Source organism: Quercus lobata, chromosome 4, assembly GCF_001633185.2.
Source record: "Quercus lobata isolate SW786 chromosome 4, ValleyOak3.0 Primary Assembly, whole genome shotgun sequence".
NCBI classification, from domain to species: Eukaryota; Viridiplantae; Streptophyta; class Magnoliopsida; order Fagales; family Fagaceae; genus Quercus; species Quercus lobata.
Window position 1 is genome coordinate 77,022,389 of NC_044907.1, and position 16,399 is coordinate 77,038,787.

General features: G+C 46.6%; 1 protein-coding gene across 1 annotated transcript; it reads left to right on the plus strand.

Annotated features, from left to right (window-relative positions):
• Window positions 1-2,194: 2,194 nt before the first annotated feature.
• On the plus strand, window positions 2,195-3,301 carry LOC115985842. Its single transcript, XM_031108744.1, has 2 exons — window positions 2,195-2,887; window positions 2,960-3,301. The coding sequence occupies exons 1-2, from the start codon at window positions 2,195-2,197 to the stop codon at window positions 3,299-3,301; spliced, it is 1,035 nt and encodes a 344-aa protein (XP_030964604.1).
• Window positions 3,302-16,399: the final 13,098 nt, after the last annotated feature.

Consider the following 16,399-nt stretch of genomic DNA (forward strand, 5'->3'; position numbering starts at 1 on the left):
TGTATTTTCTTCTTCCTTGATAATAGTGAAATCTCTGCAACTCCGTAGACGTAGGCAAATTGCCAAACCACGTAAATACTGTCTTATACGTGTGATTGTTTTTCTTTAGCGTGTGCTTTCTCTATTTTTTTTGTTTCTCATAGGTTGGAAATTCGGGTTAATTCCCTACATAGCTAAGATACATTTCTATTTCTAAGAAATATATCAAAGTTTATAATTATGTACTATTGGTAATGGGAAGAATTGTTTTTCTCCTTTTTTTTTTCTCATAATATTTTGCTTTACTATAAATTGAATTCGCCTCACGACAATGGTGGAGCTAGGATTGGACAGTTTGGACTTAATGGGAGCAAAACTATATATGGTACATGCAATTACATATATATACTTGTATTTATACACGAATTTGTATGAAGTGGTATAAAATTATTACCAAAAAAAAAATTCATATTATCAATTTTTTTTAATATTTTGAAAGGTCACTGTAGGGGTAAAGTTCATCAGTCAACAGTGGACCTTGGTGCCCATGCGGAGCCCAGCCATAACAGGAAGTGAGGACATGGCCAGAGGGCTTCCAGCCCAACCCTGTTGGGCCGGGCCGGGCTTGTTTAAGAGGCGTCCGAGGAGGATTGTCTCCTCGGACGCGCCAAACGGGAGTCCAATTCACACTCTTAACATGGTGAAAGGTCATCCAAAATCAAAGGAAAATGCTAGACGTTCAGGGGGCAACCATAACTGCCGCATTAAATGCGAGGGAGCTACTTTTCCAACCGCATTAATGTGGAGAGGACAGGAGAACAGTATTATCTTGGCCAGTGCAACTCACAGAAAAGGGAGGAGGATGTCCTATGGGACAGGCACTCAAGTAGAGGCCCAGATGATCAACAAGTGTAGGGTCATTATCATTCGAAGGATGCTATATAAGAGAAGAAAACCCCCATGATCAGGGGATCGGAAGCTGGAGAGCAAAAAAGTAAGGAAAGGAAGAGAGAGAAAGAAAGGAACTCTGTAAACAACACTTTGGGTACAACCCTAAGAACTATTATCCCAGGAAACTTAATGAAGTATTCCCACGTTCAAATGGTTGCATGGCTTACTAACAATTACGTTTACTCTGTCAAGACCTAGTTCTACGTCTCACTCTCTACAAATTCATTGTTGAGGGTCTTTTGGGCCAGAATCGCTTGCTCGCTGGGCTTGGGCCCCAAAATCTGTCCCTTACAATTGGCACCGTCTGTGGGGAGAATTTGTGTCTCGACAAGTGAACAGTAAGAAATGGAAGGATCAGGCCCGCGCCAAACCGGACATGCAGATTCTCAACGGTAGGACAATTTTTTAAATGTCGAACGAGGGAACGATCAAGACAACCAACGAGAGGGAAGCGTGAACACCTCTTACACGAGTAAAAGCCGTTCAAAGGGGAAGGATCATGCATCCCATGAGCAAAATGATCGAAAGGCTTTACGAAAAGAGATTGACGATTTGAAGAAAAAGCTACGCCGAGCACAGCAGAAACGTCCTTCACCCGGCTCGAGCTCTAGCAGTGACGAGGATAACGAATATCGGCGAAGATCAAGAACCCCTCTGAGCGAGACCTTTTCCTATGAGGAAGAGAGGCCTCGTAAACGCAGCCGCAAAAGCCTATCTTACCAAGGCCTGGCCAACGATGCCATGAGTAAGGCCCTGGATCGCATCTCCCAGTCGCCGTTTACATGTAGAATAGAGAGGGCAGTGCTTCCTCTGCGGTTCCATCAACCAACGTTTGCCATATACAATGGTCGGACCGACCCAGTGGAGCATGTAAGCCAATTCAATCAAAGGATGGCCGTCCACACCAGGGATGAGGCGTTAATGTGTAGGATATTCCCATCTAGCTTGGGACCCATGGCGATGAGATGGTTCGATTCCCTCCAGCCGAATTCCATAGATTCCTTTAAACAGCTGACGCAGGCTTTTGGTTCCCGTTTCATCACCAGCATTAGAGTCCCTCGGCCCCTCGATTCCCTCCTATCCTTGTCCATGCGGGAAGGAGAGACGCTGAAGGCCTACTCGGATAGATACTGGGAAATGTATAACGAGATCGAAGGGAAATATGATGACGTCGCCATCAATACGTTCAAAAGGAGGCTTACCGACAGAACATGGCTTAAGAAAGTCCCTCACTAGAAAGCCAGTCACCAGCGTGCGCTAACTCATGGACAGAATCGACAAGTACAAAAGGGTCGAGGAGGATCAGCAGATGGGAAAAGGTAAAGCGAAGGTCTTCCCTCAGGAGAGGAGGGACTTCAGGTCGGAACAATTTAACAACAGTAACAGACCGAGAAGGGACTATATAGAGCAGTCCGGATCTACTAGGGCTCAGGCAATCCATGCTGTGTTCCGAGAACCTTTTCACAAGATCCTAGAGAAGGTGAAGTATGAGCCTTTCTTCCAGTGGCCGAACAAGATGGCTGGCGACCCTTTGAAGCGTAATCAGAACCTGTATTGCGCATACCATCAGGAGCCAGGTCACACTACTGATGATTGCAGAAACCTGAAGAACTATTTAGACCGGCTCGTCCGAGAAGGGAAGCTGAGACATCTGCTGCATCGCTCTAAAGGATGGCAAGAACCATCAAACAATGAAACCAGACAAAGTACGTTGAGGCCACCCATTGGTACAATTAATGTCATTCTCGCCGCACCTGGAAGGACAGGCTCTGTCCCCTTCAGGGTAATGTCAGTGAGCAGTTTCTCGACTAAGCCAGATGACAGGGAATCCAAGAGGGCTAGAATGAGCGCCATGCCATTAATCGGGTTCACGGAGGAAGACAAACAAGGAACTATCCAACCCCACGATGATGCCTTAGTCGTTACGCTCCGAATAGGAGGTTATGACGTGAAAAGGGTGTTAGTTGATCAAGGCAGCGCAGTGGAGATAATGTACCCTGATTTGTATAAGGGACTGAACTTGAAGCAGGAAGACCTGTCGCCATACGATTCCCCCCTGGTTAGCTTTGAAGGAAAGGTTGTCATCCCGAAAGGCATGATTAGGTTGCCTGTGCAAACAAACTCAGATGTGGTAGAAGTGAACTTCATTGTCGTAGATGCATACTCCCCTTACACAGTCATCGTGGCCCGGCCATGGCTTCATGCACTAGGGGCTGTGTCGTCAACCTTGCACCAAAAGGTGAAATATCCGTCAGGAGGTCAGATCAAAGAGATAATAGGGAACCAGGGAGTAGCTAGGCAATGCATGGTGTCAGCAATCTTGCGACAGCAGAATTGCATAACTTCCACTTCGGCCGAGAACGGCTTATAGCAATTCATGACTGCGGTCCCAACTGCGGGCAGTGGAGGACCAGCCATGGAGGTGAACTGTGAGGAGTTGGAGAAAGTACTTGTCAGATCTGACCCTGAGAGGTTTTTTCAAATTGGTTCGGAATTGCCACCCCAAGAGAAGTCAGCACTGACTGCTTTCCTCCGACAGAATATAGACGTGTTTGCTTGGGACCCCTATGAGGCCCCCGGGGTCGACCCAGATTTCATCTGCCACCGCCTTAATGTGAACTCGGCCATAACACCTAAGAGGCAAGCTCCTCGACGACTGTCGAAAGAACATACTGACGCCGTGATAGAAGAGGTCACAAGATTAAAGAAAGCAGGGGCTATCAAAGAGGTTTTCTATCCCGAGTGGTTAGCCAACACGGTAGTGGTGAGGAAGAAGAGCGGGAAATGGCGGGTCTGCGTAGACTTCACCGACCTAAACAAGGCGTGCCCAAAGGATCCCTTCCCTATGCCCCGGATAGACCGGTTGGTAGATTCGACTGTCGGACATCCTAGAATGAGTTTTCTAGACGCTTTTCAAGGCTACCACCAGATACCCTTGGCCGCCGAAGACCAGGAGAAGACTGCTTTTGTCACCCCAGTTGGGAATTATCATTATAAAGTGATGCCCTTCGGCCTAAAAAATGCCGGGTCAACCTATCAAAGGATGATGACCAAGATGTTTGAGCAGCAGATGGGTAAAAACATTGAAGTGTACATAGACGACATGGTGGTTAAAAGTAAGTTGGCTCCCAACCATATTGATGATCTTGGCAACGTTTTTCAGATATTAAGAAAGTATAAGCTACGGCTGAACACAACCAAATGTTCATTTGGAGTGGGATCTGGAAAATTCTTGGACTATATGGTGACTCACAGAGGCATTGAGGTTAACCCCGACCAAATAAGAGCCATCCATAACTTGCAGCCTCCTCAGAACCCTAAAGAAGTCCAGAAGCTTACTGGTATGATAGCAGCTTTAAACCGTTTCATCTCGCGATCAGCAGATAGATGCAAGCCATTTTTTCTCCTATTACACAAGTAGAAAGGAATTGAGTGGGATGAGGAATGCGCTATGGCTTTCCAACAGCTAAAGGAATACCTCGCCCATCCGCCGATTATGTCCAGTCCTGAGGCCAACGAGGTTTTGTTTGCCTACATAGCAGTGGCCCCACATGCAGTAAGCTTGGTGCTAATCCGAGAAGACAACGGCACACAGCGACCAGTCTATTACGTTAACAAATCACTGCAGGAGGCAGAAACCCGTTACCTTCCCCTCGAAAAGGCTATCCTGGCCATCGTACAGGCCACAAGAAAGTTGCCCCACTACTTTCAAGCACACACTGTTGTGGTGTTAACTCAACTCCCCTTAAAGTCCATCCTGCGCAACGCCGATTACACAAGTAGAATTGCAAAATGGGGAACTATTTTGGGCGCCTTTGACATTAGATACATGCCTCGCACCGCTGTAAAGGGCCAGGTCCTCGCCGACCTAGTGGCAGAATTTGCGGAGCCTGCACCAGAAGGAAAGGAAGTGTCAGTCTTACTGGGGGCTGGCGAGCGGGTGAGCAGCACAGTTTCCCCGCGTGGACTCACTTGGTGGAAAGCATACATTGATGGCGCATCGAACCAAAGGGGCTCAGGGTTAGGACTTGTCCTGCTCTCTCCTGAAGGGATAACCATAGAGAAGTCATTGAGACTCGGTTTTTCAGCCACAAATAACGAAGCCGAATATGAGGCGCTATTGGAGGGAATGAGAATGATCCGGAAAATGGGGGGAAAATCTGTAGACATGTTCTCGAATTCAAGACTTATTGTGGGGCAGGTAAATGGAGACATGGAGGCAAAGGAAGAAAGAATGCAAGAGTATCTAGTTCGGGTTAAGCACCTGCATAACCAATTTCATCACTTCCGCTTGACGCGCGTACCTAGAAGTGGGAACACTCATGCTGATTCTCTCGCGACGTTGGCTACCTCCTCGGCTCAACCCCTACCTCGAGTCATTCTGGTAGAAGAGGTCCTCCGTCCACCAACAGAAAAGGCCAATGAGATTGGAATACATAACATCAGGGCAGGACCGAGCTGGATGGACCCTATCGTTCTGTACTTAAAGCATGACACCTTGGTAGACGAAAAGGTTGTGGCTGGCAAAATCAGGAGAAGAGCTACTCGATTCTAGTTATCGGAGGACTCCAAGCTTTACAAACGCTCGTTCTCAGGGCCGTATTTGCTATGTGTGTACCCAGAGGCTGCAGAACTCATCCTGGAAGAGTTACACGAAGGAATTTGCGGAAGTCACACAGGGGGTAGGTCTTTGTCTCACAGAGCCTTAACGCTGGGTTATTGGTGGCCGAGCATGCATAAGGAAGCCCTGGAGTATGTGAAGAAGTGCGACCAATGCCAGAGATTCGCTCCGAGCATACACCAGCCTGGTGGAGAGCTAAACCCATTGTCCAGTCCCTGGCCATTTACGCAATGGGGCCTAGATATACTTGGTCCGTTCCCCAAAGCAACAGGGAACAGAAAAGTTCTTCTCGTCGGCACCGACTACTTCACCAAATGGGTGGAGGCTGAGGCGCTGGCAAACATTAGGGACATCGATGTCAAGAAGTTTCTCTGGAAAAATATAGTCACCAGGTTTGGCACCCCGCACACCCTGGTGTCGGACAATGGGCTCCAATTTGACAACAAAGCCTTCAGAAGGTACTACAGTGAGTTGGGAATTGTTAACCGGTACTCCACGCCAGCTTACCCCCAGAGTAATGGACAAGCAGAAGCCGTCAACAAGACCATAATGAACGGACTAAAAAAGAGACTAGATGACGCAAAAGGAAGATGGGTAGAGGAGTTAGCCCATGTCTTGTGGACATATCGCACCACAGCTCATAGGTCCACAGGGGAAACCCCTTTTTCAATGACCTATGGGGCCGAGGCTGTCATTCCACTGGAGGTGAACTTCCCAACCCAGAGGACCACCACCTTCTGCCCCGCTACCAATAACAAGCTTCTGGAAAAGAGCTTGGACCTCATCGACGAAAGAAGGGAGGGCGCGATGGTCCACTTAGCTAACTATCAGCAAAAGCTCAAGTAAGGTTACGACGCCAAGGTGAAGTCCAGACCATTAGCGCCTGGGGATCTAGTACTGAGGAAGGTCTTAGGCACTGCGAGGAACCCCGTATGGGGAAAGCTCGGACCAAATTGGGAAGGACCGTACCGCATCAGTTCTGTAGCTGGCATAGGAGCCTACTTTTTGGAAGACTTGGACGAACATGTAGTGCCACGCCCTTGGAATATAAACAACCTGAAAAGGTACTGTTATTAATGAAAGATATAATTTTTAAATGCCGTGTTACTGTCCAGTTACTTACGTAAGAGTTAAACAGAACCCAAGTCCTGCATGGCTTCTCGGCCACAGACTTGGGGGAAATTAACCGCAAAATGGTTCTCACGAAGTGTTAAACAGAACCTAAGTCCTGCATGGCTCCTCGGCCACAGACTTGGGGGAAATTAACCGCGATACTATTCTCACCAAGAGTTAAACAGAACCCAAGTCCTGCATGGCTTCTCGGCCACAGACTTGGGGGAAATTAACCGCAAAATGGTTCTCACGAAGTGTTAAACAGAACCCAAGTCCTGCATGGCTCCTCGGCCACAGACTTGGGGGAAATTAACCGCGATACTATTCTCACCAAGAGTTAAACAGAACCTAAGTCCTGCATGGCTTCTCGGCCACAGACTTGGGGGAAATTAACCGCAAAATGGTTCTCACGAAGTGTTAAACAGAACCCAAGCCCTGCATGGCTCTTCGGCCACAGACTTGGGGGAAATTAACCGCAAAATGGTTCTCACAAAGTGTTAAACAGAACCCAAGTCCTGCATGGCTCCTCGGCCACAGACTTGGGGGAAATTAACCGCGATACTATTCTCACCAAGAGTTAAACAGAACCCAAGTCCTGCATGGCTTCTTGGCCACAGACTTGGGGGAAATTAACCGCAAAATGGTTCTCACGAAGTGTTAAACAGAACCCAAGTCCTGCATGGCTCCTTCGGCCACAGACTTGGGGGAAATTAACCGCGATACTATTCTCACCAAGAGTTAAACAGAAACCAAGTCCTGCATGGCTTCTCGGCCACAGACTTGGGGGAAATTAACCGCAAAATGGTTCTCACGAAGTGTTAAACAGAACCCAAGCCCTACATGGCTCCTCGGCCATAGACTTGGGGGAAATTAACCGCGATACTATTCTCATCAAAAGTTAAATAGAACCCAAGTCCTGCATGGCTTCTCGGCCACAGACTTGGGGGAAATTAACCGCAAAATGGTTCTCACGAAGTGTTAAACAGAACCCAAGTCCTGCATGGCTCCTCGGCCACAGACTTGAGGGAAATTAACCGCGATACTATTCTCACCAAGAGTTAAACAGAACCCAAGTCCTGCATGGCTTCTCGGCCACAGACTTGGGGGAAATTAACTGCAAAATGGTTCTCACGAAGTGTTAAACAGAACCCAAGTCCTGCATGGCTCCTCGGCCACAGACTTGGGGGAAATTAACCGCGATACTATTCTCACCAAGAGTTAAACAGAACCCAAGTCCTGCATGGCTTCTCGGCCACAGACTTGGGGGAAATTAACCGCAAAATGGTTCTCACGAAGTGTTAAACAGAACCCAAGTCCTGCATGGCTCCTCGGCCACAGACTTGGGGGAAATTAACCGCGATACTATTCTCACCAAGAGTTAAACAGAACCAAGTCCTGCATGGCTCCTCGGCCACAGACTTGGGGGAAATTAACCGCGAGCTATTCTTACAAAGTGTTAAACAGAACCCAAGTCCTGCATGGCTCCCTAGACCACAGACTTGGGGAAATTAACAATTAAGCTATTCTTGCCAAGTGTTAAACAGAACCCAAGTCCTGCATGGCTCCTCGGCCACAGACTTGGGGGAAATTAACCGCGGTGCAGTTCTCGCTAAGTGTTAAACAGAACCCAAGTCCTGCATGGCTCCCTGGACCACAGACTTGGGGGAAATTAACAATTAAGCTATTCTTGCCAAGTGTTAAACAGAACCCAAGTCCTGCATGGCTCCTCGGCCACAGACTTGGGGGAAATTAACCGCTGTGCAATTCTCCCTAAGTGTTAAATAGGGCCCAAATCCTGTCTGGCTCTTCGAACCAAGGACTTGGAGAAAATAAGGTTCGCAGCCAGTGCGCCTAACTATTAACTATCGTTCTATTCACGTATTCATTCACTTACGCTCGGTTATCAACAGTTAGTGATGGAATAGACATCCATTCATGATGAAAAAAAAAAAAAGAAGAAGACAATAATATTTGAAAGAAAATAACCTTTATCATTAAAATCCAAAAGCAGTTCTGTTTACAAACACTGGCGAGGCAAAACAAAACAAAGTATAAAAGATGAGACAAATAAATCCTACACTAGTCTCCTAAGAGCCCTGAGCAGGAGTGGGCTGACCATCAGCTGCTTGGGTCCCCGGGGCAACCTCCTTGGCCTGTGCGACGATCTCGTTGATGGAAAGGCTATCCTCGGGTGGCTTGTCCTGCGTGGCCTGCTCATTGCCCCCAGCCTCGAGAATAAAGGAGTCTGTTGGAAGAGGCTCTTTGGAGGCATCCTCGTTAGGAATTTCGCGTACATCCTCTGGGAAGAAGACGTTCTCAGCCTTCCTGAGATCAGAAGCCGCTGGGACAGCTGCCCGATCCAGGGCTACACCCCAGGACGTGGTGATGTATTCCCTGCAGACAATGGCTACCTCCACGGCCAGCCTAGCCTCAGTATCACGAACTCCACGCTCATATGAGGCCGCCACAGCCTTCTCAGCAGCTTCCCTGGCCAAGCGGGCTTCCTCCTTGGTCCTTGCAAGCTCAGCCTTGAGCGTGGAGACCGCCTGCTGCTCCGCCGTAAGTTTCTCCTCAGATTGGCGGAGCTTTATGCGCAAATCATCAGCTTGCTTTTCGGCATTCTTAAGGCCGGCCTCCGCGCTCGCATGAGCCTTCTTCACCTCCTTTATTTCTTTATCCTAACGATCAAAATCCTGTTTGAGATCGCCAGCAACCTTCTCGGCGGCATAGCGGGACTGAGCCTCTCTATGCAAGTCTTCGCAAGCCTTCTTGGCCCATTCCTCCGCAACAAAAATTTGTTGAGTGACCTGCGCTCGGAAGTAAATGAAAACCCTATTAAAACATGACGATAATAGGGTGCACAATATAGGGACGAGAAAGAAGATTCCACTTACCATGGCCATGTCCCTCTTCAATGACGTGAAAAGTTCTGGCTGACGAGTCTTTCTGAGCCCCTCCATATCACGAGGCAAGAGAAGAGGTTGCTGCAGGGCCTCGGCCAAGTATGATGCCTGCTCTTGTTGGGATTCCCATAGGGTCGCATCCCAGGGGATCGAGGCACCGTCCAATTCGATCTGCGGCGACCATGTTTGTTGTTCCCTATGAGTGGCTGCCTCGTCTCGGGTATCAGTGGACCTAGTCCTCTTCTCTCGAGGCTCTTTCGTCTCCTTGCCCTTCTTCTGAGGCCTGGCCTTCTCATAGCCAATCTCTCCCTCCTCCGTTTCTTCTACCTACCTTTTTCACCTTAAGTTAGGCATAGGTTGCAGAGCCGCGTCCGACGAGGGGGGAGGGAGAGGAGGAGCAGGAGCCTTAGTGGCAGCTTGTTCCTTCGAGACATCCTTAGAGGACTGCCCCTTGCTCCTGTTGGATAGAAGGCCCCTGAGGCCAGTCCTCGGCTTCAAGTCCATTCCTTCTTCTTCAATTTCTTCGCTGGTATCAACTTGTGCGATGACTAAACCAGTATCAAGAGCCGCTGAGGCACGGTTTAAATCGGCGTCGGAGTCCGAGAGCTCTACTACCCTGGCTAACGCCTCTCCTTCCTTGGTAAATTAGAACCGGTCTATTTGTTCCTCTAAGGATGAATGCGAAGAACCAGCCTCCTCCTCCGGGATAACCACTACGAGAAAGGCGCATTGGGGAGGCAGCTGAATAAGGGGTAAGTCTGTTGAAGCAAGGAACCCCGGTATGGATACGTCAATGCGTGCCAATCTTGGACTGCCAGCCCTAATAGCTTGGCCGGGGTCTACCAAGGATTGAGTGAGGGGAACGTAGTCCAAAATCAAAGGAGCCGACCGTAATTGTCCGTCCTCGCTCACGAAAATCTCAGATCTCAGGAGGTAATTTAGAGCCGGAACGTTGACCAAGCTCAGCTGAGAGGATGTTCGCTCCTTGTCTGCAAAGGCCGTTAAAGGGTTTGTGTTAGTCCGAGGAGGCATGCAACCAAACCAACAAGTTTAAAATAGAAAGAAAAAGAAAGAAAGAAAGAAAAAAGGGAGGAGGGCTCAAAACTAAGGTCCTCCCCACGGAATCTAGTCCTGTGACACCCCACCTGGTGTTCCCGCCCTAGTCGGACAGTGAATGCCGTCATGCCATGGTCCGGAGACGATCAGATGGTCTTCCTTCAAGCCTTTGCTGGACTTGGGAAGGCAAGATATCAACCTCACTTCGTTAGTCCTGGACTTTAGGTAGTATGATTCGCCAAGCTTATGGCATTCATAGAGATGAACCACGTCGTGCCATGAAAGACAGAGGTTCATCTGGTCGTTTAAGGCGTCGGCGCACCCCAGGATACGGAACAGGTTAGCGATACACTGATGGGGGGCCAATCTATGACTACGTAGGTAGTCCCTAGTTATTCTCCCCATTGGAATCGTCATTCCTCCTTCCACGAAGGCTATCATTGGAATTGCGACCTCCCCTGTTCTCCTCTTGAACAAAATTTCCTCTTGGTGGCAATACTCTAGGCCTACCTCCGGAGGAATACGATACTTCGCCCTGAAGCCCGCCATACCGGACGGAGAGTCTACCATTTTTTCAAGCCTACCCATTCCCCCTAATCCTAGACAACACGAAAGGAGTTTGCCTAAAGAAGAGTAACAGAGAAGGAGAAGGTAAATTGCGCGCACTTACGGGAAAGGAACTCGGCGGAGTCTTCAAGAGAATGACGGCGAAGGTAAGAGCGTGCTGAAGGAGAAGGCGCTGAGACGTTCTGAATACTGGAACGTTCGTCAAAAGTAAGGAACGGACGTCTTTAAAACCTTATATACTCAGAGGCAGTTGAACAGACATGCTCCCGCCCAGAGCAAATGGAATAATGTCCACCATTGATCTGATCTCCAACCATTGGATTGGCAAAGCGTAAAGCTCCAAAAGCTGCAATTAATCCCCCCCCGGGTCATTAAATGCCTGCAGCATTAATGAGGCATGTGAGGGCACACCCCCGCACGGGTGAAGCGGGGATCCACAGCGAACTATCCAGTAGGTATCAAAATCCCACCTTTCCTCCTCGGATCAAGAAGAAAGAGTCGGAATTTTGAGGGGCTATTGTGGGGGTAAAGTTCATCAGTCAACAGTGGGCCTTGGTGCCCATGCGGAGCCCAGCCGTAACAGGAAGTGAGGACATGGCCAGAGGGCTTCCAGCCCAACCCTGTTAGGCCGGGCCGGGCTTGTTTAAAAGGCGTCCAAGGAGGATTGTCTCCTCGGACGCACCAAACGGGAGTCCAATTCACACTCTTAACATGGTGAAAGGTCATCCAAAATCAAAGGAAAATGCTAGACGTTCAGGGGGCAACCATAACTGCCGCATTAAATGCGAGGGAGCTACTTTTCGAGCCGCATTAATGTGGAGAGGACAGGAGAACAGTATTATCTTGGCCAATGCAACTCACAGAAAAGGGAGGAGGATGTCCTATAGAACAGGCACTCAAGTAGAGGCCCAGATGATCAACAAGTGTAGGGTCATTATCATTCGAATGATGCTATCTAAGAGAAGAAAACCCCCATGGTCAGGGGATCGGAAGCTGGAGAGCAAAAAAGTAAGGAAAGGAAGAGAGAGAAAGAAAGGAACTCTGTAAACAAAACTTTGGGTACAGCCCTAAGAACTGTTATCCCAGGAAACTTAATGAAGTATTCCCACGTTCAAATGGTTGCATGGCTTACTAACAATTACATTTACTCTGTCAAGACCTAGTTCTACGTCCCACTCTCTACAAATTCATTGTTGAGGGTCTTTTGGGCCAAAATCGCTCGCTCGCTGGGCTTGGGCCCCAAAATCTGTCCCTTACAGTCACAATAAAAATTGTTTCTCTTAAATTAAAGTGAAACCCGACACGTATATATTTTATCAACTATATCAACTGGGAAATTCAAAAAAAAAAAACAAAATAACAAAAGTAGCGATGGGAGTTTTATGAGTATTGTTTTTCTTTTTTTTCTTTTTTTCTTTTTTTGAGCAGGTTAGGGGCAATTTCCCCACGTTACAATGCAAGTGTATTTTGGGGAATGGTCAACAAAAAGAAAATCAAAGTCTTTATTTTCAATAACCCGTAAGTTCATATTGAGAGATATACACGATATAATTGCTATAATCAAGTGATCAAGTTTGAAATCACAAAGTCAAGTGTGTCATTGAGGTAAAGTAAATCTTGAAAATATTTTTAGAGTCGTTCAAAGGGTTTGGTCGTGAACGCAAATGCATCATTTGTAAAGGCATTCATATATCAAAAAGTTCAAAAGTACTAGAGCTGTAAGAGTTTTTACAGTAAATCCATCTACACGGTAGAGCCAAAGTATAAAGGTTTTATAATAGATTGTAAAACTTCTCTTGACATAGTGAATTGCTTTGTTGAAGAAAATTACCCTGTAGTTTTTTTTTTTTTCCTTAGAAAACATTTTTATTGGTTTTCCACTTTGTCACCATATCATGCCTCTATTGCTTTATGATTTGATGATAGCTAATTGTACTCTTTTAATTGTTAAAACTTGATAAACAATTGGCATAATTCCACATTAATCAAATATTCCACTGTATAATTATTTTTGGGGCAAAATTGGGGGTGTCCACGGGTCAGGTTGAGTCAGGTTTAGGCCCAACCTGGACTTGACTCGATCCCATATATCGAGTGGCAAAAGGGTGAACCCACCATCGACTAAGAACATCAACAAGTCAAATCAAGTCAAACTTTCCATGAGCTAAGCTAATTTCAATTGAAAATGAGCGAAGCGACGGCGGTCAAGAGAGGCGGCATTTCTTCATCAAAGATCTCGTAGTCTCCACCAAATTTGGGCACAGATCTCATCTAGGCTAAGATCATTCCACCAAATTTGAGCAAAGATCACGAGATCTCCACAGATCTGAGCAAAAACTTGGCGAAGATGGGGGATTCCAACCAAATCTCGAGAAATATGGAGGGATTCTAGCGAGATCAGGAGATATATGGGTGGAGGGTCAGTCAAATTGGATTTTGGAAGGGATACCCACCACTCGACTTGCTGCCTCCAGGTTTTCCAAACACCCACCGTTGACCACCGCAAGCGTCAGATTGGTTGGTGATCAACTCAGGTTCAGTCGGTTCCGATAGGTGGCTAGATAGCCCTAGCTATTATGTGGTTCTCATGTGACATGCATATGTAATTGACATGTAATTTTGATGTCACAGCTTGCTAGGCGCATCTTGTTTCCATCTCATGCCACATGTCTCTCAGAGATTGGCCAAATGTATTTTTGTTATATACAAAAATATGTTGGGAATAAATATATTCAAGCCCTTGGTAGATTAGATATACAAAACTGCTAAATCTAGATAGGTGTCCAGTGTCTAAATGGAACGTGCTTAGTGATGACACATATTCCAAAGAATGATATTAAGAAAGAGTTGAGGGAAAAGTGTCCTATGCTACTACTTTGGAAAATTATATGAATGCTAAATTATATGGAAGTGGGCAAATTCCTTTGTTTAAACTAGGGTTCGACCATAGTGAGGCCAAGTGTAATATGGTGAGATCTAGGTTTTTTTTAATATAACAAATTTAGTTAACTAACACCCGACTGCTAACATTGACATTGGCCTAAAGGCTAGGCCCAAAATCCGATAAGTGAAACACGTATGATAATTGAACTTTTTATTTGTGTTTAGTGTAAAAGTATTGATTAAGGTAATAAGTGTCTAAACATGATGTGATCTACTAGTTAAAGGGTGTAGATGGAGGGCTAGAACAGGTGCCGAAATCAATAAATGGGAAGACAACTAGCTCCCACTTTCTCTTGGTTAGAGAGTAATCTCCCCACATTCAATTCTACCCTAAGAAGCACAGACACGAGTATGAGTACAACACACAGGGGTGGAACCATAAATTTTCCTTTAGAAGGACCGAGCTATAATACCGATACATTGCACATGCACATAGACTGTTGAAGAGAACTCATCATCTTTTAGACTTTAGTGATTAAATAAATGTTGTTTAGTCTGATATTAGATATGTACCCAAAAAAAAAAAAAAAAAAAACTCTGCACTTTTAAAATAGTAGGGGCACAATTCTAGTGGCCCAATCCTTGTTGGTCAAGTGTTGGTCCAAAAAGTCCCACACAATGAATTTTTGTAGAGTATGGGTTAAAGAACTTGGTTTCAGTTAGCTTAAATGGTTTGTTGCATGGGTTAAGAAAATACAGAAAGAAGAACGAAAAAGATGGACGTGAAGAGAGATCTCTCTTAAGTGGTCAGGCTTGAAACTTCATTCCTAGGCATATATTAATACAATAAAATTTCTCTTTTGTGTTCCTCCTCCCCTCTTTCTTCCGTCCCCTCCTCTTGGGGGACTTTTACATATTATATAGGCCCTCTCCTATCATCTGGGCTTTACACTTGTTGATCATCCAAACCCCTACTTGAGCACCTGTCTCATCAGACACCCATATCAATTCTTTGTGAGTTGCAGTGGCCAAGGTATCACTGTTCAAGGGTCTTCTCTTCATTAATGTGGCCAGGAGAGTAGTTGTGATGCATTTAATGTGGTGGTGGCAGCCTTTGCTGAGATATTTTGGGTTTCCTTCCTTTTTACGTATTTGGGGGATGGGCTACAGTGGCTTGGACGCACCTTTGATCTGGATTTTGCAGTGTCCGAGGAGGAATTACTCCTCGGACATGTTCTCTTTGCCCCAGTGGGCCTAAATAAGGATTGTCTGGGCCACGATGTCTCCTCGGAAGAACTGATCTTCGGATGGGCCTAGGGCCCAGCCAACTTATTATTCTGGGCCAGTCCCCACAATAGCCCTTCAAAACTCCGGTTTTTGATCTCCTTTCGAGGAGAAAAGCGGGGTTTTGACATCATAAAGGATGGAACTAATTAGATCCTGGTTCGCGCGTGTGGGCAGTCACTTTTGACGCGCTACAATTTACGAGGCGCGGCTATATACTCCAGGTGGCTTTGTGTCTCCCTTATCCAACGGCGAGGTGTAGATCCGACGGCTAGCATTCTCCCTTGAATTCTTGAGCGGGAGTGATTTTCTTTTTTTTCCTCTTGCTATATAAAGCCCTAGAGAGGCTCATTTTTTCTTTTTTTATCTGCATATCAGAAGTTCAGAGAACTCCAGCGCCCAAAGATCTACGAACACTCCCGTTCTTCAAATTTCCATAGCCGTTTCTACGAAGCGTCCTTCCTCGAAGAGATTTCCAAGCATCATACTGATCATTTGTGAAGATACTCATAAGTTCCGTGCGTTTCATTGCTTCGAATTTCTCCTCGGATTTCAATTTTCTCCTCGGTTTTATTCCCGTCCCTCCAGTTCAACTTAGATGGGTAGATTCAAGGATCTAGTAGACACTCTGGCTGCCATGGAGGCTTTTAGGGCGAAATACCACATCCCGCAGGGGGTGGTTCTGCGGTACTGTCCCCCAGAAGGAGTATTGATAGATAGAGACGTGGGTGAAATTGCCATTCCTATGATTGCCTTTATAGAAGGAGGAATGACACTCCTCATGCGTAGGATTACCCGGGACTACTTGTTCTACCATAGGTTGACACCGCATCAGTGCGCTCCAAACATGTTCAGGGTATTAGGCTACATAGATGTCTTGAACGAGCGGATGGGTCTAGGCCTGACCTAGCATGATGTGGTTCACCTGTACGAGTGCCATTACGTCGAGAAGGGGGGGTATTACCTTAAATCTCGGTCCGAGGTCGTTAGGCTAATCTCCTGCCTCCCCATATCTAATAAGACTATGAAGGATGATTTCCTC

Bases quoted from the DNA above. Each gene is read 5' to 3' on its own strand.
- LOC115985842 (XM_031108744.1), top strand. From the start codon at position 2,195: ATGGACAGAATCGACAAGTACAAAAGGGTCGAGGAGGATCAGCAGATG. The intron at 2,888-2,959 runs GTGTTAGTTGAT...AACTTGAAGCAG, and splicing joins GAGGTTATGACGTGAAAAGG to GAAGACCTGTCGCCATACGA.